Raw genomic sequence first — 20,885 nt, 5'->3', positions numbered from 1 at the left:
TGTCGGACTCTGTAGTTTTCTCTGGGCCCCTCCCCAATCGGACCGGGAGTGACATGTTTAGCCGCATGTTCTCCTTGAATTGCTGGCTGTCTGAGTGGTGTCCAAAAAATGAGGTGGGCTTCATAGATAATTGGCAAAGCTTCTGGGGAAAACCTGGTCTTGTTAGGAGAGACGGCATCCATCCCACTTTGGATGGAGCAGCTCTCATTTCTAGAAATCTGGCCAATTTTCTTAAATCCTCCAAACCGTGACTATCCAGGGTTGGGACCAGGAAGCAGAGTTGTAGTCTTACACACCTCTCTGCAGCTTCTCTCCCCCTGCCATCCCGTCATTACCCCATCCCCGTAGAGACGGTGCCTGCTCCCAGACCACCAATAACCAGCAAAAATCTATTTAAGCATAAAAATTCAAAAAGAAAAAATAATATAGCACCTTCAACTGCACCACAGACTAAAACAGTTAAATGTGGTCTATTAAACATTAGGTCTCTCTCTTCTAAGTCCCTGTTAGTAAATGATATAATAATTGATCAACATATTGATTTATTCTGCCTTACAGAAACCTGGTTACAGCAGGATGAATATGTTAGTTTAAATGAGTCAACACCCCCGAGTCACACTAACTGCAAGAACGCTCGTAGCACGGGCCGAGGCGGAGGATTAGCAGCAATCTTCCACTCCAGCTTATTAATTAATCAAAAACCCAGACAGAGCTTTAATTCATTTGAAAGCTTGACTCTTAGTCTTGTCCATCCATCAAATGATCTTCTTATGGCCTCAGACAGTGGACTCATCTCTGTGCTTGTTCTGTTAGACCTCAGTGCTGCTTTTGATACTGTTGACCATAAAATTTTATTACAGAGATTAGAGCATGCCATAGGTATTAAAGGCACTGCGCTGCGGTGGTTTGAATCATATTTATCTAATAGATTACAATTTGTTCATGTAAATGGGGAATCTTCTTCACAGACTAAGGTTAATTATGGAGTTCCACAAGGTTCTGTGCTAGGACCAATTTTATTCACTGTATACGTTTCCCTTAGGCAGTATTATTAGACGGCATTGCTTAAATTTTCATTGTTACGCAGGTGATACCCAGCTTTATCTATCCATGAAGCCAGAGGACACACACCAATTAGCTAAACTGCAGGATTGTCTTACAGACATAAAGACATGGATGACCTCTAATTTCCTGCTTTTAAACTCAGATAAAACTGAAGTTATTGTACTTGGCCCCACAAATCTTAGAAATATGGTGTCTAACCAGATCCTTACTCTGGATTGCATTACCCTGACCTCTAGTAATACTGTGAGAAATCTTGGAGTCATTTTTGATCAGGATATGTCATTCAAAGCACATATTAAACAAATATGTAGGACTGCTTTTTTGCATTTGCGCAATATCTCTAAAATTAGAAAGGTCTTGTCTCAGAGTGATGCTGAAAAACTAATTCATGCATTTATTTCCTCTAGGCTGGACTATTGTAATTCATTATTATCAGGTTGTCCTAAAAGTTCCCTGAAAAGCCTTCAGTTAATTCAAAATGCTGCAGCTAGAGTACTGACAGGGGCTAGAAGGAGAGAGCATATCTCACCCATATTGGCCTCTCTTCATTGGCTTCCTGTTAATTCTAGAATAGAATTTAAAATTCTTCTTCTTACTTATAAGGTTTTGAATAATCAGGTCCCATCTTATCTTAGGGACCTCATAGTACCATATCACCCCAATAGAGCACTTTGCTCTCAGACTGCAGGCTTACTTGTAGTTCCTAGGGTTTGTAATAGTAGAATGGGAGGCAGAGCCTTCAGCTTTCAGGCTCCTCTCCTGTGGAACCAGCTCCCAATTCAGATCAGGGAGACAGACACCCTCTCTACTTTTAAGATTAGGCTTAAAACTTTCCTTTTTGCTAAAGCTTATAGTTAGGGCTGGATCAGGTGACCCTGAACCATCCCTTAGTTATGCTGCTATAGACTTAGACTGCTGGGGGGTTCCCATGATGCACTGAGTGTTTCTCTTTTTGCTCTGTATGCACCACTCTGCATTTAATCATTAGTGATTGATCTCTGCTCCCCTCCACAGCATGTCTTTTTCCTGGTTCTCTCCCTCAGCCCCAACCAGTCCCAGCAGAAGACTGCCCCTCCCTGAGCCTGGTTCTGCTGGAGGTTTCTTCCTGTTAAAAGGGAGTTTTTCCTTCCCACTGTCGCCAAGTGCTTGCTCACAGGGGGTCGTTTTGACCGTTGGGGTTTTTCCGTAATTATTGTATGGCCTTGCCTTACAATATAAAGCGCCTTGGGGCAACTGTTTGTTGTGATTTGGCGCTCTATAAAAAAAATTGATTTGATTTGAACCAACCAAAATGTCATTCAGTCACGATTACTAAGTGTCCCAGTTTTGCACAAAGTGGAATGGATGACATAGGATATATATGTATATGAGTGTGTGTGTGTTTGTGTGTGCATATACACTCAACAAAAATATAAACGCAACACTTTTGGTTTTGCTCCCATTTTGTATGAGATGAACTCAAAGATCTAAAACTTTTTCCACATACACAATATCACCATTTCCCTCAAATATTGTTCACAAACCAGTCTAAATCTGTGATAGTGAGCACTTCTCCTTTGCTGAGATAACCCATCCCACCTCACAGGTGTGCCATATCAAGATGCTGATTAGACACCATGATTAGTGCACAGGTGTGCCTTAGACTGCCCACAATAAAAGGCCACTCTGAAAGGTGCAGTTTTGTTTTATTGGGGGGGGATACCAGTCAGTATCTGGTGTGACCACCATTTGCCTCATGCAGTGCAACACATCTCCTTCGCATAGAGTTGATCAAGTTGTCAATTGTGGCCTGTGGAATGTTGGTCCACTCCTCTTCAATGGCTGTGTGAAGTTGCTGGATATTGGCAGGATCTGGTACACGCTGTCATATACGCCGGTCCAGAGCATCCCAAACATGCTCAATGGGTGACATGTCCGGTGAGTATGCCGGCCATGCAAGAACTGGGACATTTTCAGCTTCCAAGAATTGTGTACAGATCCTTGCAACATGGGGCCGTGCATTATCCTGCTGCAACATGAGTTGATGTTCTTGGATGTATGGCACAACAATGGGCCTCAGGATCTCGTCACGGTATCTCTGTGCATTCAAAATGCCATCAATAAAATGCACCTGTGTTCTTCGTACATAACAGACACCTGCCCATACCATAACCCCACCGCCACCATGGGCCACTCGATCCACAACATTGACATCAGAAAACCGCTCACCCACACGACGCCACACACGCTGTCTGCCATCTGCCCTGAACAGTGTGAACCGGGATTCATCCATGAAGAGAACACCTCTCCAACGTGCCAAACGCCAGCGAATGTGAGCATTTGCCCACTCAAGTCGGTTGCGACGACGAACTGGAGTCAGATCGAGACCCCAATGAGGATGACGAACATGCAGATGAGCTTCCCTGAGACGGTTTCTGACAGTTTGTGCAGAAATTCTTTGGTTATGCAAACAGATTGCTTCAGCAGCTGTCCGAGTGGCTGGTCTCAGACGATCTTGGAGGTGAACATGCTGGATGTGGAGGTCCTGGGCTGGTGTGATTACACGTGGTCTGCGGTTGTGAGGCTGGTTGGATGTACTGCCAAATTCTCTGAAACGCCTTTGGAGACGGCTTATGGTAGAGAAATGAACATTCAATACACGAGCAACAGCTCTGGTTGACATTCCTGCTGTCAGCATGCCAGTTGCACGCTCCCTCAAATCTTGCAACATCTGTGGCATTGTGCTGTGTGATAAAACTGCACCTTTCAGAGTGGCCTTTTATTGTGGGCAGTCTAAGGCACACCTGTGCACTAATCATGGTGTCTAATCAGCATCTTGATATGGCACACCTGTGAGGTGGGATGGATTATCTCAGCAAAGGAGAAGTGCTCTATCACAGATTTAGACTGGTTTGTGAACAATATTTGAGGGAAATGGTGATATTGTGTATGTGGAAAAAGTTTTAGATCTTTGAGTTCATCTCATACAAAATGGGAGCAAAACCAAAAGTGTTGCATTTATATTTTTGTTGAGTGTGTATACATATATATATATATATATATATATATATATATATATATATATATATATATATATATATATATATATATAATTTCCATGATTTTCCTTTATAAATCATTGGTTGTTTGGATCAGCAATTTCAGTTAAATATGTCATATAGCAGACAAGCACACTGATATTTGAGAAGTGAAATGAACTTTCTAGTATTTACAGAAAAGTGTGCAATAATTCTTTAAACAAAATTAGGCAGGTGCATAAATTTGGGCACCCCAACAGGAAAAAAAAACCCATCAGTATTTAGTAGATCCTCCTTTTGCAGCCTCTAAATGCTTCCTATAGCTTCCAGTGAGAGTCTGGATTCTGGTTGAAGGTATTTTGGACCATTCTTCTTTACAAAACATCTCAGGTTTGTTGGTTTCCTAACATGGACAGCCCGCTTAAAATCACACCACAGATTTTCAATAATATTCAGGTCTGGGGACTGAGATGGCCATTCCAGAACATTGTACTTGTTCCTCTGCATGAATGCCTTAGTAGATTTTGAGCAGTGTTTAGGGTCGTTGTCTTGTTGATAGATCCAGCCCCGACACAACTTCAACTTTGTCACTGATTCATAGTAAGTAAGTGAGTAAGTAAGTAATGTTTATTTATATAGCACCTTTCACAGACAAGGGAAGTCACAAAGTGCTTCACAAAAGGCACACACAGATTAAAATACAATGTACATCACAATAAAATAGCACTAAGATACAGTGGTTATAAAACAGCCCTCTCACTACTAAGGTTTGAATGGCTGGAGAAACAGATGGGTTTTAAGTTTGCTCTTAAAAACATCGACAGAGTCCAGTGAACATTGAGACAAAGCGAGATCATTCCAGAGCCTCGGCGCAACGGCCTGGAAAGAGCGATCTCCTCGGGTCTTAAAGTGAGTACGAGGGACCCTCAGAAGGTTCTGATCCACTGACCTCGGGCTCCGAGCGGGAGAGTAGGGACATGACAGGTCTCTAATGTAGGAGGGAGCCTGGCCATGCAAAGCTCTTAAAGTCAACACTAGGATTTTAAAATGGAAACGAAACGACACTGGGAGCCAGTGAAGAGACTTTAAAATAGGAGAAATATGAGTCCTTCTGTGTGAGCGAGACAGCAGCCTTGCTGCAGAATTTTGGACCTGCTGCAGAAGGGACAGCTTCTTTTTGTTCAGACAGGAAAACAAACTGTTGCAGTCGTCCAAACGAGAAGATACAAACACATGAATAATCAGCTCAAGACCATCTTTTGAAACAATTGATCTGAGTTTGGAAATCTTCCTCAACTGGTAGAAACAGTTTTTGGTTAGCTGCTTGGAATGATGCTCAGATCAAATTTCTTTGTCAAATATAAAACCGAGGTTTCTCAGACTAGATTTTGCAGATGAGCTCAAAAGACCCAAACACTGTTTAATCCCTGGAATGACATCATCAGGGGCAACCACCAGCACCTTGGTTTTATCTGAGTTTAACTGCAGGGAATTTGCGCCGAGCCATTGTTTTATTTTCTCAGGGCAGTTCAGCAGAGAGTCCAATTTCTGGATCTGAGGCTTTAAATGAGCAGTAAATTTGGATGTCATCAGCCAATAACTGATAAGAAACATCAACGAACTCCTGGATAATCTTTCCCAAGGGGAAAACATAGAGCAAAAACAAAATGGGCCCAAAACCGAACCCTGGGGTACACCACACAACAAACTGGCAGAGTCAGAAATGATCTGATTTGCAGTGACACTAAAGCTATGACCTGACAAATAAGAGCTGAGCCACGCTAGAACAGTCCCTGACAAACCGACCGAATTGCGGTCTTGCGAATTGCAGGATTTTATGATCGACAGTGTCAAATGCGGAGGAGAGGTCTAATAGGACTAGAATGGTGCATTTTCCACAATCCGCAGACAACAAAACATCACTAGATACTTTGAGTAGGGCGGTTTCCGTAGAGTGATGCCTGCGGAAACCAGACTGATAGATGTCAAACATGTTGGAAGTCACTAAGAAGGAAATTAGCTGATCATAAACCACCTTCTCCAAGACTTTGGACAGGAATGGAAGTTTGGAGATAGGTCGGAAGTTTTTCAGATCAGAAGGGTCCAGATTAGACTTTTTGAGAAGTGGTTCCACAAATGCATGTTTAAAAGAGCTGGGGAATACACCAGAAGACGGGGAGACATTTATCAACTTGGTGACCCAGGGGCCAATGACATCAAACACAAGGAGTCTACACGGTAGAACATCAGAAGGACATACAGAGGGCTTCATCCTGGTTATCATAGCTGAGATATCAGCCTGTGTTACAGGATTAAAAGAGGACCATGTACTAGGCTCAACGGGACACAGTACGTGTGCAATGGGAGATTAGCTTTGATGTCCTGAATTTTGCAGACAAAAAAAAAAAAACTTAAGAAAACCACTGCTATCAGCTTTGCAGGATCCAGGTGTTAATGGAGCAACAGGACACACAATAGAGCTGATAGTGTCAAACAGCACCTGGGTTTTTTTTTCTTATTTAAAATGATAAGCTGACAAAAATATTCAGATCTGGCATTTTTTATCATTTCATTTAAAGAGGACATAAGTTCCCTGAGGTGCAACCTATGGACCTCAAGTTTACAAGACTTCCACAAACCCCCAGTTTTCCGACATAGTTACTTCAAATCTCTGATACAGTCATTAAGCCAAGGATTTATGGTCTTCTTAGTCACCAAGTTGAATTTAAAAGGTGCAACCTCATCCACAATGGATTCACAATGACTGTTGAAAGTGTAAAGAAGGCTGTCCACATTATGACACTCCATGAGCAGCTTAGAGTCAAACCTGGCTGAGAAACCAGCTGCAGTGTTCTCAGTGATGATGTGTCTCTGAGACCTAATCTCAGAATGCACAGGCTCAGGAGTGAAAGAAAAATCAAATAAAACACACCAATGGTCACTCATGTGAACATCCTCTATACAGAGGTTGGCAACATTAAGGCCAAGAGAGAAAACCAAGTCCAGAGTGTGACCTTTCTGATGTGTGGGACCAGAAACATGCTGCTCAAAAAATATTCATCATGAATATTAAAATCACCAATAATTAAAACGTTTTCCAACTTTATTATTGATGATAAAAAGTCAGTCAAGTCCTTTAAAAAGACAGCAGCGTGTCCAGGAGGGCGATAAATCAGCACACAATAAAAAGAGTCAGCAGAACCAACTTTAAACACCTGTGACTCAAAGGAGGGGAAGGTTTAACTGTTCAGCACTTTGCAAGTGAGGCTGTTCCTGAAGACCACCGTGTGACCTCCTCCTCGACGAGAGGGGCGGGGCATCCCAATAAACAGAGCATCCATCAGGACAGAGTTCATTTAAATGAATAAACTCCCCTTCTCTCTGCCATGTCTCCGTGAGGAACAAAAAATCCAAGTTACACCTGATAAAACGTTCATTCAGGGAAAAAGATTTGTTTGCAATTGAGCGGACATTCAACAGTCCCATCCGAGACGAGGGTGCCGTCACAGTTTTCACATCAGCTGGGCACAGCGGGATTGGATGAAGGCACTTGACATGGCTACGTGGTCTCCAGTCGTGTCCGGAAGCCACACGCCGGCCGACAGGTTGCAGACACTGGAATGTGATTGTTTTTGCACACCACATGGTACAATCACATTTGTGGGCAGCTGTGATCTTTTCACACTGGTTTGTTATAGTCACAGACTGCGACCTTCATTGATGCAGATCTGTGGACGTGAGTTTCTGCTCGGGGTTGAGTCTGGAACCAAGGCCCAGGTGGTGTTTGTGTTGCACCGTTTTCTTCTGTGTGGTGAGGTTTACTTTGTTCTGTTGAAATGAGATTAACGTGCAGTTTACTCATTCAGGGACAAAGTGTTCATCTTTTTTGTTTTAATGTGTGATGAGAAGTGGGGACGTCTGTGTGTCTGCACAGTGCCTGCACTCATTGAGACTTTCAGCAGAATCCAGAAAAACAGTCACATTCCACTGTGGGTGATGTGATTATGACTTATGCTGTTTTTGTATTTCTGTCTTTTTTCCTTAATAGCGTCACATGGGTCAAACGTCCATCCTGAGTTGACGACTGATAACCGTGTGTGTGTGTGTGTGTGTTTTGAAACAGCAGGGCTGGCCAGCAGGAACTCAGCAGATCCTCATCCCTTCCACCTGGCAGCAGATGCCAGGCATGACCATCCATAACCCTGGGCAGGCCGTCGTTCCTGACTCACCAATGGCAGCTCCCGTCCTCGACAGTCAGCAAGCTTCTGGCTGGAGGTGAGTTCTTACATCGTCCTCTTTAAGTTAAATTGCAAATAAGGCTGTCACAAAAAACATGAGAACTCTCTTGTACCTGTCCAAGTCCTCAGTCCAGTTTTCTCTTGGGTTTGTCTGTATTTTTTTTTTCGTCAGGGTTCAATCTTTGATCCTCAGGTTGGCGTCACTCTGCCCTCAGTGAAATAAGCTTTTGGTTTCACTCGATAATTTCATTTCATAATTTCATTTCATTTCATTTGAAATCTAAACCACACCAGCATTTCTGATATCTGAAGCATTTGTTTGGAAAATGTCAGAGTTCTCACAGTTTGTGTAACTTTCCCGAGTACAATTCTATTTCATAATGTTCACCAATGATGCAAAATACTAACCAAAAAGAATGTTGTTTTCCTCCAGCGTGTCTGTTGTGTGTTTTAACTTTACTGCAGACATCCAGTCGGATCCATGGGTGTTGGAACACCAAAAGGGTCAACCTGTTCTTGTGGTGCTGACTTTCAGCTTTAAGTTTTACAAAATATTCATTCATCTATTTTCTATACCCACTTATTCCAGTTAAGGGTCACCTGGGGCTAGAGCCTATCCCAGCAGTCATTGGGCGAGAGGTGGGCTACACCATGGACAGGTTGTCACAGAATATCACTTTAACCATTTAGGAGTTACAGTTATTTTTATACACAGTCCTGACATTATCATAGGCTATAAGTGACGGAAGACTGATCAGGGGATGGCTACATGAACATTTCCATGTCACTGAGTTTGTCTTGGACTTCACTTAAATCAGTCATTCAGAAATACATACAATATGGTATATCTGTGTGGAGGCTGCAGTTCTCCAAATTTAAATGACTGTGCATGAAGGAAACCAGTGAAGGAAGCCACCAAGACACCCGTGACAACTCTGAACAAATTATAGGCTATATACTATATACTATACTGCCACCATGCAGTTGTCATATTTTTTTTTTAATTTGTTAATTACGGCCTACAGCTCAAAAAATAGAAAATACATATCTCAAAATATTAGAATATTTCAGCAGATCAGTTTTTAAAAATACAATAATTTCTAACTTCTGAAAAGTATGTTCATTTATGCACTCAGTCATTTTGAATGAATTCCTGCATCAATGCGGCGTGGAGGCGATCGGCTCAGGTGTTCTGGAAGATAGCAGCCTTCAGGTCATCTGGATTGTTGGATCTGGTGTCTCTAGTCTTCCACTTGATAATACCCCATAGAGAATCTATGAGTAATTGTCTGTGGGGACAATCAAGTCCAGTAACACCATGGTCAGCAACCCAGTTACTAGTAGTTTTGACACTGTGGGCAAGTGCCCAGTGCTGCTGGAAAAGGAAATCAGCATCTCCTTGAAGCTTGTCAGCAGATGGAAGCATGAAGTGCTCTAAAACCTCCTGGTAGACAGACGCTGGACGTGATCAACACAGTGGACCAACACCAGCAGTTGACATGATGCCAAATCATCACTGACTGTGGAAACTTCAAGCAGCTTGGATTCTGGGCCTCTCCACTCCTTCTCCAGACTCTGGGACCTTGATTTCCAAATGAAATGCTAAATTTACTTTCATTTGAAAAGAGTACTTCAGACTACTGAGCAGCAGTCCAGTCCTTTTCCTCCTTAGTCCAGGTAAGACTTTTATGACATTGTCTCTGGTTCAGAAGTGGCTTGGCACTGCAAACACAGCACACGTAGCCCATTTCTTGGACACATCTGTGCGTGTTGGCTGTTGATGCACTGCCTCAGTCCACGCTGCTGAAGCTCCGCCAAGTTCTGGAATCGGCTTTGCTTGACAATCTTCTCAAGGCTGGAGTCATCCCTGTTGCTTGTGCATATTTTCCAACCACACTTTTCCCTTCCAGCCAACTTTCCATGACTGATATGCTTTGACCCAGAACTCTGAACAGCCAGAGCTTTCCTCCCCGTGGACAGTGTCCATGAGTGTCTTCTGGACAACTGTCAACTCAGCAGTCTTTCCCGTGATTGTGGCTGTGTGTATTGAGCCATATTTGAAACTCCATAAATAGTGGCTTGAAATAAAATATTCTAATATTTTGAGATATGCATTTGTGTTTTTGGGAGCAAGAGGTTGTGATTTTCAAAATTAGAATTTAAAAATGACTGAAACACTAACTTTTATGAATTGAAACTAGAATATGTAAAATTTTCACTCACTGAAATAACTGACAAAAAATTGAACTTTTTCATGATTTTTTTTAGAAACACCTGTAAATGCTTAGTGTTTCCTTTTTCAGAGGTCGCCATGCCAACCAGTATGATGGTGTCAGCCAGCAGGAGTCCAGTGTGGGCCGTCACGCTGCGTCCCAAAGTCACAGCTCAAGAGCCACTCAGTCGAGATCCCAACAAGGCAAGCGGTCCAAGGCCCGCCACGCTGACACCAGAACCAGGTATCCTGTCGCTCTCTCAATTAGCTGAAAGCACCCAAATTAACTAAATAATCAAAATAATTTCAAGCAGTACAAGCTGTGAAGGAATCAAAATGAAGACTAGTCTTTAAATGTGTTAAACCTGCCTCCCATTGCTAACTTTTGCCCCAATTTGTGTCCCTATTCCAAAAATGAGGAAACCGGGCCCAGTTTATTACAATAGTAGTCCCGATTTGTGTTTTATTTTATTTTATTTTTTTTTACTGTTGTATAGCCATGATAACTGGTTAGTACTGAAGAAGCAGCATCAGGTTTCTGCTCAGAGAAGGGTCGGTCCAGATCCCTGCATGTTCTACCCACGTGGCCACAGTCATCTGTACATTTGACTCTTATCAAACACCTCTGTGATGTCTCTGCTTTTGCCAGAGCGACAAGCAGACGCTATGTGTGCTCGTCGTCGTATGTGTTTTTTCAGATGATTTTCACCAAAACTGTTTTTATGGAATGTGTTTACATTAAAGCAATAAGGATGTTCTTCCATTTCAGACCGCTGTCCTCTGTTCATTCGACCACCACTGTAATCCACAACTCCCCCTCCTATGTCGGCAACCAGTCTCAGCCAATCATCATCTCTGACACGCCGAGTCCTGCTGTCAGCATCATCACCATCCACAGCGACTCAGAAGATGAGGATGACAGGAAGATCCCTGCTGCTTGGTGAGTCAGTCTCATTTAAATCAACTCTAAAGTTATTCTCACCATTGACAGGGTGACATCTGACACCACTGGAAGGAGCTGGCCAGCCACGGTAACTGCCACTCCATCTGTTCACCGACCGCTGAGGTAACCACACCAAGAATAGGTTTATCCACTGAGAGATTTGCCCACTTCCAGGTCTTCACACTGCAGTTTCCTGATTGAGAAACAGTGTTTAAGGTGTCCATCTGCATGAGCTGCCTCAGGTTTGGACATGGGTGTCACCATGCAGTGTACAACCACTCAGCTCCACATCAACTGCCAACCTCCAAATGGCTTTCCACCCATCACGTTCACAGGATGGAAGGCAGCTGGAATTACTCCTATGGAGAGTGGAAACAATTAGGATGTTTTGGTGGTGAGGAACGGTTTACTGACCTTGACAGTGCTGTGATCTTTGTGGAATCAGTGGATGTTCTGATTCCAGCTCTTGGGTCACAGTGTCTGGATTTGTGATTGTAAGATACAGGTTTTTAATGACTTCCTGGACTCAGTCATCTATATGCAGTGAAAGTGTTCAACTTATGGAATCATGAGGTCATTGGGCAGAGGTGTTTGGCAATGCCGCTATCTTTGTAGAAGAATGAAGGTCCATGTCCTTAGGGTCTTGGTGCTTCCTGTCTAACCATGGTTGTGAGACTTGGGATGCTAACCAGGGAGGCTAAGATGAGGAGTATCTCTTGCATTGTGAGGGAACATCAGTTTCAACATTTTGGTCATGTGGTGCGTTACTCCGCATGATCCAGTGCTTAGGTACATGAATGTTGAGGACTCCACTGGCTGGAGAAGGCCAAGGAGAAGCAGAGGGATGGTTACTTTTAAGAGGTGTGGATGGACTGGTTGTCTGCCTGGCTGGGTGCCATCTACAACCCCTGGCAAAAATTATGGAATCACTGGCCTCGGATGATGTTCATTCAGTTGTTTAATTTTGTAGAAAAAAAGCAGATCACAGACATGACACAAAACTAAAGTCATTTCAAATGGCAACTTTCTGGCTTTAAGAAACACTATAAGAAATCAAGAAAAAAAAGATTGTGGCAGTCAGTAACAGTTACTTTTTTAGACCAAGCAGAGGGAAAAAAATATGGAATCACTCAATTCTGAGGAATAAATTATGGAATCACCCTGTAAATTTTCATCCCCAAAATTAACACCTCATTGACATTGACCCTATGCCATGACATTGACCCTATGTGTCTTTTTGCAAGGAATATTTTTGCAGTTTTTGCTCTATGGCAAGACGCATTATCATCTTGAAAAATGATTTCATCATCCCCAAACATGCTTTCAATTGTCCAAAATATCAACGTAAACTTGTGCATTTATTGATGATGTAATGACAGCCATCTCCCCAGTGCCTTTACCTGACATGCAGCCCCATATCATCAATGACTGTGGAAATTTACATGTTCTCTTCAGGCAGTCATCTTTATAAATCTCATTGGAACGGCACCAAACAAAAGTTCCAGCATCATCACCTTGCCCAATGCAGATTCGAGATTCATCACTGAATATGACTTTCATCCAGTCATCCACAGTCCACGATTGCTTTTCCTTAGCCCATTGTAACCTTGTTTTTTTTCTGTTTAGGTGTTAATGAACATTAAATCGGTGTGTAACTTTGCAAAAACAATGTCGGACTCTGTAGTTTTCTCTGGGCCCCTCCCCAATCGGACCGGGAGTGACATGTTTAGCCACATGTTCTCCTTGAATTGCTGGCTGTCTGAGTGGTGTCCAAAAAATGAGGTGGGCTTCATAGATAATTGGCAAAGCTTCTGGGGAAAACCTGGTCGTTAGGAGAGACGGCATCCATCCCACTTTGGATGGAGCGGCTCTCATTTCTAGAAATCTGGCCAATTTTCTTAAATCCTCCAAACCGTGACTATCCAGGGTTGGGACCAGGAAGCAGAGTTGTAGTCTTACACACCTCTCTGCAGCTTCTCTCCCCCTGCCATCCCCTCATTACCCCATCCCCGTAGAGACGGTGCCTGCTCCCAGACCACCAATAACCAGTAAAAATCTATTTAAGCATAGAAATTCAAAAAGAAAAAATAATATAGCACCTTCAACTGCACCACAGACTAAAACAGTTAAATGTGGTCTATTAAACATTAGGTCTCTCTCTTCTAAGTCCCTGTTGGTAAATGATATAATAATTGATCAACATATTGATTTATTCTGCCTAACAGAAACCTGGTTACAGCAGGATGAATTTGTTAGTTTAAATGAGTCAACACCCCCGAGTCACACTAACTGTCAGAATGCTCGTAGTACGGGCCGGGGCGGAGGATTAGCAGCAATCTTCCATTCCAGCTTATTAATTAATCAAAAACCCAGACAGAGCTTTAATTCATTTGAAAGCTTGTCTCTTAGTCTTGTCCATCCAAATTGGAAGTCCCAAAAAACAGTTTTATTTGTTATTATCTATCGTCCACCTGGTCGTTACTGTGAGTTTCTCTGTGAATTTTCAGACCTTTTGTCTGACTTAGTGCTTAGCTCAGATAAGATAATTATAGTGGGCGATTTTAACATCCACACAGATGCTGAGAATGACAGCCTCAACACTGCATTTAATCTATTATTAGACTCTATTGGCTTTGCTCAAAAAGTAAATGAGTCCACCCACCACTTTAATCATATCTTAGATCTTGTTCTGACTTATGGTATGGAAATTGAAGACTTAACAGTATTCCCTGAAAACTCCCTTCTGTCTGATCATTTCTTAATAACATTTACATTTACTCTGATGGACTACCCAGCAGTAGGGAATAAGTTTCATTACACTAGAAGTCTTTCAGAAAGCGCTGTAACTAGGTTTAAGGATATGATTCCTTCTTTATGTTCTCTAATGCCATATAACAACACAGTGCAGAGTAGCTACCTAAACTCTGTAAGGGAGATAGAGTATCTCGTCAATAGTTTTACATCCTCATTGAAGACAACTTTGGATGCTGTAGCTCCTCTGAAAAAGAGAGCTTTAAATCAGAAGTGTCTGACTCCGTGGTATAACTCACAAACTCGTAGCTTAAAGCAGATAACCCGTAAGTTGGAGAGGAAATGGCGTCTCACTAATTTAGAAGATCTTCACTTAGCCTGGAAAAAGAGTCTGTTGCTCTATAAAAAAGCCCTCCGTAAAGCTAGGACATCTTTCTACTCATCACTAATTGAAGAAAATAAGAACAACCCCAGGTTTCTTTTCAGCACTGTAGCCAGGCTGACAAAGAGTCAGAGCTCTATTGAGCTGAGTATTCCATTAACTTTAACTAGTAATGACTTCATGACTTTCTTTGCTAACAAAATTTTAACTATTAGAGAAAAAATTACTCATAACCATCCCAAAGACGTATCGTTATCTTTGGCTGCTTTCAGTGATGCCGGTATTTGGTTAGACTCTTTCTCTCCGATTGTTCTGTCTGAGTTATTTTCATTAGTTACTTCATCCAAACCATCAACATGTTTATTAGACCCCATTCCTACCAGGCTGCTCAAGGAAGCCCTACCATTATTTAATGCTTCGATCTTAAATATGATCAATCTGTCTTTGTTAGTTGGCTATGTACCACAGGCTTTTAAGGTGGCAGTAATTAAACCATTACTTAAAAAGCCATCACTTGACCCAGCTATCTTAGCTAATTATAGGCCAATCTCCAACCTTCCTTTTCTCTCAAAAATTCTTGAAAGGGTAGTTGTAAAACAGCTAACTGATCATCTGCAGAGGAATGGTCTATTTGAAGAGTTTCAGTCAGGTTTTAGAATTCATCATAGTACAGAAACAGCATTAGTGAAGGTTACAAATGATCTTCTTATGGCCTCAGACAGTGGACTCATCTCTGTGCTTGTTCTGTTAGACCTCAGTGCTGCTTTTGATACTGTTGACCATAAAATTTTATTACAGAGATTAGAGCATGCCATAGGTATTAAAGGCACTGCGCTGCGGTGGTTTGAATCATATTTGTCTAATAGATTACAATTTGTTCATGTAAATGGGGAATCTTCTTCACAGACTAAAGTTAATTATGGAGTTCCACAAGGTTCTGTGCTAGGACCAATTTTATTCACTTTATATATGCTTCCCTTAGGCAGTATTATTAGACGGTATTGCTTAAATTTTCATTGTTACGCAGATGATACCCAGCTTTATCTATCCATGAAGCCAGAGGACACACACCAATTAGCTAAACTGCAGGATTGTCTTACAGACATAAAGACATGGATGACCTCTAATTTCCTGCTTTTAAACTCAGATAAAACTGAAGTTATTGTACTTGGCCCCACAAATCTTAGAAACATGGTGTCTAACCAGATCCTTACTCTGGATGGCATTACCCTGACCTCTAGTAATACTGTGAGAAATCTTGGAGTCATTTTTGATCAGGATATGTCATTCAAAGCACATATTAAACAAATATGTAGGACTGCTTTTTTGCATTTACGCAATATCTCTAAAATCAGAAAGGTCTTGTCTCAGAGTGATGCTGAAAAACTAATTCATGCATTTATTTCCTCTAGCTTGGACTATTGTAATTCATTATTATCAGGTTGTCCTAAAAGTTCCCTAAAAAGCCTTCAGTTAATTCAAAATGCTGCAGCTAGAGTACTGACGGGGACTGGAAGGAGAGAGCATATCTCACCCATATTGGCCTCTCTTCATTGGCTTCCTGTTAATTCTAGAATAGAATTTAAAATTCTTCTTCTTACTTATAAGGTTTTGAATAATCAGGTCCCATCTTATCTTAGGGACCTCGTAGTACCATATCACCCCAATAGAGCGCTTCGCTCTCAGACTGCAGGCTTACTTGTAGTTCCTAGGGTTTGTAAGAGTAGAATGGGAGGCAGAGCCTTCAGCTTTCAGGCTCCTCTCCTGTGGAACCAGCTCCCAATTCAGATCAGGGAGACAGACACCCTCTCTACTTTTAAGATTAGGCTTAAAACTTTCCTTTTTGCTAAAGCTTATAGTTAGGGCTGGATCAGGTGACCCTGAACCATCCCTTAGTTATGCTGCTATAGACGTAGACTGCTGGGGGGTTCCCATGATGCACTGTTTCTTTCTCTTTTTGCTCTGTATGCACCACTCTGCATTTAATCATTAGTGCTTGATCTCTGCTCTCTTCCACAGCATGTCTTTTTCCTGGTTCTCTCCCTCAGCCCCAACCAGTCCCAGCAGAAGACTGCCCCTCCCTGAGCCTGGTTCTGCTGGAGGTTTCTTCCTGTTAAAAGGGAGTTTTTCCTTCCCACTGTAGCCAAGTGCTTGCTCACAGGGGGTCGTTTTGACCGTTGGGGTTTTACATAATTATTGTATGGCCTTGCCTTACAATATAAAGCGCCTTGGGGCAACTGTTTGTTGTGATTTGGCGCTATATAAAAAAAATTGATTGATTGATTGATAATGATGGCTTTCGTTTAGCTTTTCTGTATGTAAATCCCATTTCCTTTAGGCGGTTTCTTACAGTTCGGTCACAGACGTTGACTCCAGTTTCCTCCCATTTGTTCATTTGTTTTGTTGTACATTTTTCGATTTTTGAGACATATTGCTTTAAGTTTTCTGTCTTGACGCTTTGATGTCTTCCTTGGTCTACCAGTATGTTAGCCTTTAACAACCTTCCCATGTTGTTTGTATTTGGTCCAGAGTTTAAACACAGCTGACTGTGAACAACCAACATCTTTTGCAACATTGCGTGATGATTTACCCTCTTTTAAGAGTTTGATAATCCTCTCCTCCTTTAAACAGAAAAAAACAAGGTTACAATGGGCTAAGGAAAAGCAATCGTGGACTGTGGATGACTGAATGAAAGTCGTATTCAGTGATGAATCTCGAATCTGCATTGGGCAAGGTGATGATGCTGGAACTTTTGTTTGGTGCCGTTCCAATGAGATTTATAAAGATGACTGCCTGAAGAGAACATGTAAATTTCCACAGTCATTGATGATATGGGGCTGCATGTCAGGTAAAGGCACTGGGGAGATGGCTGTCATTACATCATCAATAAATGCACACGTTTATGTTGATATTTTGGTCAATTGAAAGGATTTTTGGGGATGATGAAATCATTTTTCAAGATGATAATGCATCTTGCCATAGAGCAAAAACTGTGAAAACATTCCTTGCAAAAAGACACATAGGGTCAATGTCAATGAGCAGATCTGATTTGATGCAGGTGTTAATTTGGGGGATGAAAATTTACAGGGTGATTCCATAATTTATTCCTCAGAATTGAGTGATTCCATATTTTTTTCCCTCTGTTTGGTCTAAAAAAGTAACCGTTACTGACTGCCACAATCTTTTTTTCTTGATTTCTTATAGTGTTTCGTAAAGCCAGAAAGTTGCCATTTGAAATGACTTTAGTTTTGTATCATGTCTGTGATCAGCTTTTTTTCTACAAAATTAAACAACTGAATGAACATCCTCCGAGGCCGGTGATTCCATAATTTTTGCCAGGGGTTGTAGAACCCAAGGTGGTTCTGTGATGTAGTGGATACGGCAATGCATGTTCCCAGATTGGAAGTTTGAGGTTTGGGTATAACTCTTCATACCTCAGTCCTACAGTATTCTTCAAAAATTGATATTTACTACTGCTTTTTTTTCCAGCTCTGGAACCAGCCAGAGGACCAACGTGATTAGCTGCGTGACGGTGCATGACTCCCACGACTCGGACTCTTCTACCAGCAGCCCTTTGAGTCTGAAGGCCAGCTCACAGCACACAAAGTCCCTGACCATCACTACTCCCTCTGTCAAGAGCCAGTCTGGGCAAAGTACTATCTACAAAGCTCCTTTAGCTCCAGGTCCTTCAGGTTTCTGTACTGCTTTGTTCAAATTTCAGCGACTTCTACTGAATAATCTCCATGTTTCAGTTTTAATTTGATCAGTTGCCTTTTTGACACAGCAGATCAAGGAATTACAGGCACTGGAAAGTCCAAGAAAGGGTCCATTCAGCAGACTGGCCGATCAGTAGATCCCAACACTGACTGCAATCAAAGAGCTGCATCCAGCAGATCTCAGCCTCTTAACTTGAGCCAGGTAACAGTTCCCACGTGGAACCCATGTCAACACCAAGATCAGTGTGACATCTGCCCTCAAATTCTTTCATTTCAGGTGCAGCAGTCTATGATGATACCATCCCATGACCAAACAGGAAGTACTAGTTCCCTGAGGCGGCAGCCCACATACCCGCCTCCTGTGTCCTCTCACTCGTCCTACCGGCTTCACGAAGGCTCCCTCTTTGGCTCAACCCCAAACCTGTATGCCTACCCGGCATCTGCTGCACTTGCCTCTGTTTCCCAAGCTGTAGACCACATGCAAGGGGCTCCATCCCGTCACAGCAGGGCCAGTGGGGCGTACTCCTCAATGGCCCTGCTCCAAAGGAATGGCAGCCTGGCTCTCGGAGGTTCTGCCTCGGGACAGTACAGCAACCACCACCCCCAACAACAGCAGCAGCAGCAACACCACCTGGGAGGGCAGCACTTCCATCGCTCCTCTGCTCCGTACCAACGAAAACTCAACCATTACCCATACCTGGAAAGACTGATGGCTGACTGAGAGACAAATTGGCTTCATAGCACAAAGGTGATAGGAGCACAAACGAGTCACAGGCCACTTCGGTAAGATTAGTTTTTAAATGTGCTTTCTCCTTTATTGTTAAGTCCTTGGTTTTAGAATGTCCTGATTATTTCATTAATCAATAATGATGTCATCAGAATTTGTTTTAATCATGGCAATTTTTAAAAAATATTTGTGTTGCATCTTAACTGCAACAAACAGTGCAGAGTGTAACTTAATGACAACTATTGGAGCCTTCGTTATCGAACCAATTCCAGATTTTTGATCCCATCTGACTCGTAGGTTTCAGACGGTATTGGTGGAATCTCGAGGTTCTGTCTGGGCTCTGTGGAGTTAAATGCTCTCTTCACAGGATTAATTTTTTTAAATTCTAGGTTCTACTTGTCGACATTTTCCGAAATGGCACTTGAAATTGTACTTCAGCTGGAAAACTGTGTGGAGGTGGAATTTGCAGATCAGCCAATAGTGCATCAGTTTTCCTGTAACTTCTAAATGAAAAGTAGAACAAGCAGGAGAAGACTGACGTGTCCTTAGTATGCACTCTGCACGTTTTATTAGGTAGAAATATGCTGAACACGTCTAAAAATGTTTAGTACCAACTGTGACAAAAGTCGTTCTTCCTTGTTTGTTTACATTTGAAATCGTGCGCTTAGAAGACTGAGGTCAGAATTTTTGGGGGGAACGTTCGATGGCACCGTGGTCGCGGCCCACCACACTTTACACGCTGCACTGTATAACATTTTTGATTCCTTGTGTTGAAAAACACAAGCTGGACTCTTTAGCACTAACGTAAGCTGCTCTTATTTAAATTAATGTTTTAAGCCTTAAGGGGGCACTTTGTTCATTTTGTCAGGATGCTGTGAGATCAGATTAATATGTTGTGTGTTTTGATTTCTGAGTGTACTGTGCTTGTTATCTATACAATGGAAACAAATGGAGAAATTGATGTTCTGTGTAATGTCACTGTCTTGAATGTTTCTTTCATTGTGTGATGAGTCAGTTTTTTAATGTTTAGTGTGTTGAATGGTTCAGTACACATCAGTGTAAATTAAGGTGTGGTATTTAAAAGGTTTTTGGTTTTTTTTTGGCCGTTTTACTGATGATTGCATGTGTCCCATTTGTAGTATCATTCCAGAGATGTGTAACTGCACCTTCAGCAGTTTTTCAAATTCTGCTCACAGAAGTACAAGAATTTATTAATGAAACTGAGGAAAAGCTAATTTTGTGATGTTACGTTAAATGTGCACAAAACGTAACAAATTAGCCATTATGATCGCAAAAATGTTGATTACAGTTGTAATATTTGTTATCCATTTAAGTTCACTTTGTGACTATTCAAAGTGGCAGTTCCTAAAAATGTTTAGTAACAAATTGTTGGTTTGATGAAATGATTGTCGTTCCTATAATCTGGCCGTGTTGTGGTACATTATGTAGGACACAATGAACCTTAACCAGTATATACACACGCAATAAAATGTTCTCAAACCTTTGGCATTTGTTGCAGTGTTTTTAGTGGAGCAGATAACCGGAACAGTTGTTTCTGGAAACAAGCACGAAAATTGGCACACATATTCCTTAGATCTTATACTTTTGAAAAAACCTGACTGGCCACTTGAATTTTCAATTGGCTGCCAGGTAGGGGTCAACTGAAGAATTACAGAGGTCAAAATTAAAAGATACTCCAATCATATTGAAAACTATACCACATTATTTGTCTGATCAAAGAGTCCAAAAAGGTAATTATTGGTTGAGTTAATAGGGATTTTAAAAGGAATAGTTTGCACCATGTCATGTTTAGTTATCATGTTATGGGGTAACA

At 41.8% G+C, this 20,885-nt stretch overlaps 1 protein-coding gene across 4 annotated transcripts in view; it reads left to right on the top strand.

Moving 5' to 3' along the window:
• The window catches only part of hipk1a (homeodomain interacting protein kinase 1a), an 82,661-nt gene extending 62,106 nt beyond the window's left edge, over positions 1-20,555 (top strand). For 2 of the 4 annotated variants that reach the window (XM_034173434.1, XM_034173432.1), the window contains 6 exons: positions 8,209-8,357; positions 10,624-10,776; positions 11,302-11,472; positions 18,098-18,291; positions 18,396-18,526; positions 18,602-20,555. In XM_034173434.1, coding sequence (XP_034029325.1) covers positions 8,209-8,357; positions 10,624-10,776; positions 11,302-11,472; positions 18,098-18,291; positions 18,396-18,526; positions 18,602-19,045 — 1,242 coding nt within the window. In that variant the 3' untranslated portion in view covers positions 19,046-20,555. Of the gene's footprint in view, positions 1-8,205; positions 8,358-10,623; positions 10,777-11,301; positions 11,473-18,097; positions 18,292-18,395; positions 18,527-18,601 lie in introns of all 4 variants that reach the window. The other 2 variants (XM_034173433.1, XM_034173431.1) reach the window with 1 other exon arrangement.
• Positions 20,556-20,885: the final 330 nt, after the last annotated feature.

The sequence above is a fragment of the Thalassophryne amazonica genome, chromosome 6 (genome assembly GCF_902500255.1).
Source record: "Thalassophryne amazonica chromosome 6, fThaAma1.1, whole genome shotgun sequence".
Classification (NCBI taxonomy): domain Eukaryota; kingdom Metazoa; phylum Chordata; class Actinopteri; order Batrachoidiformes; family Batrachoididae; genus Thalassophryne; species Thalassophryne amazonica.
The sequence above is the reverse complement of the archived record's forward strand: the minus strand, read 5'-3'. Positions and strand labels throughout refer to the sequence as shown.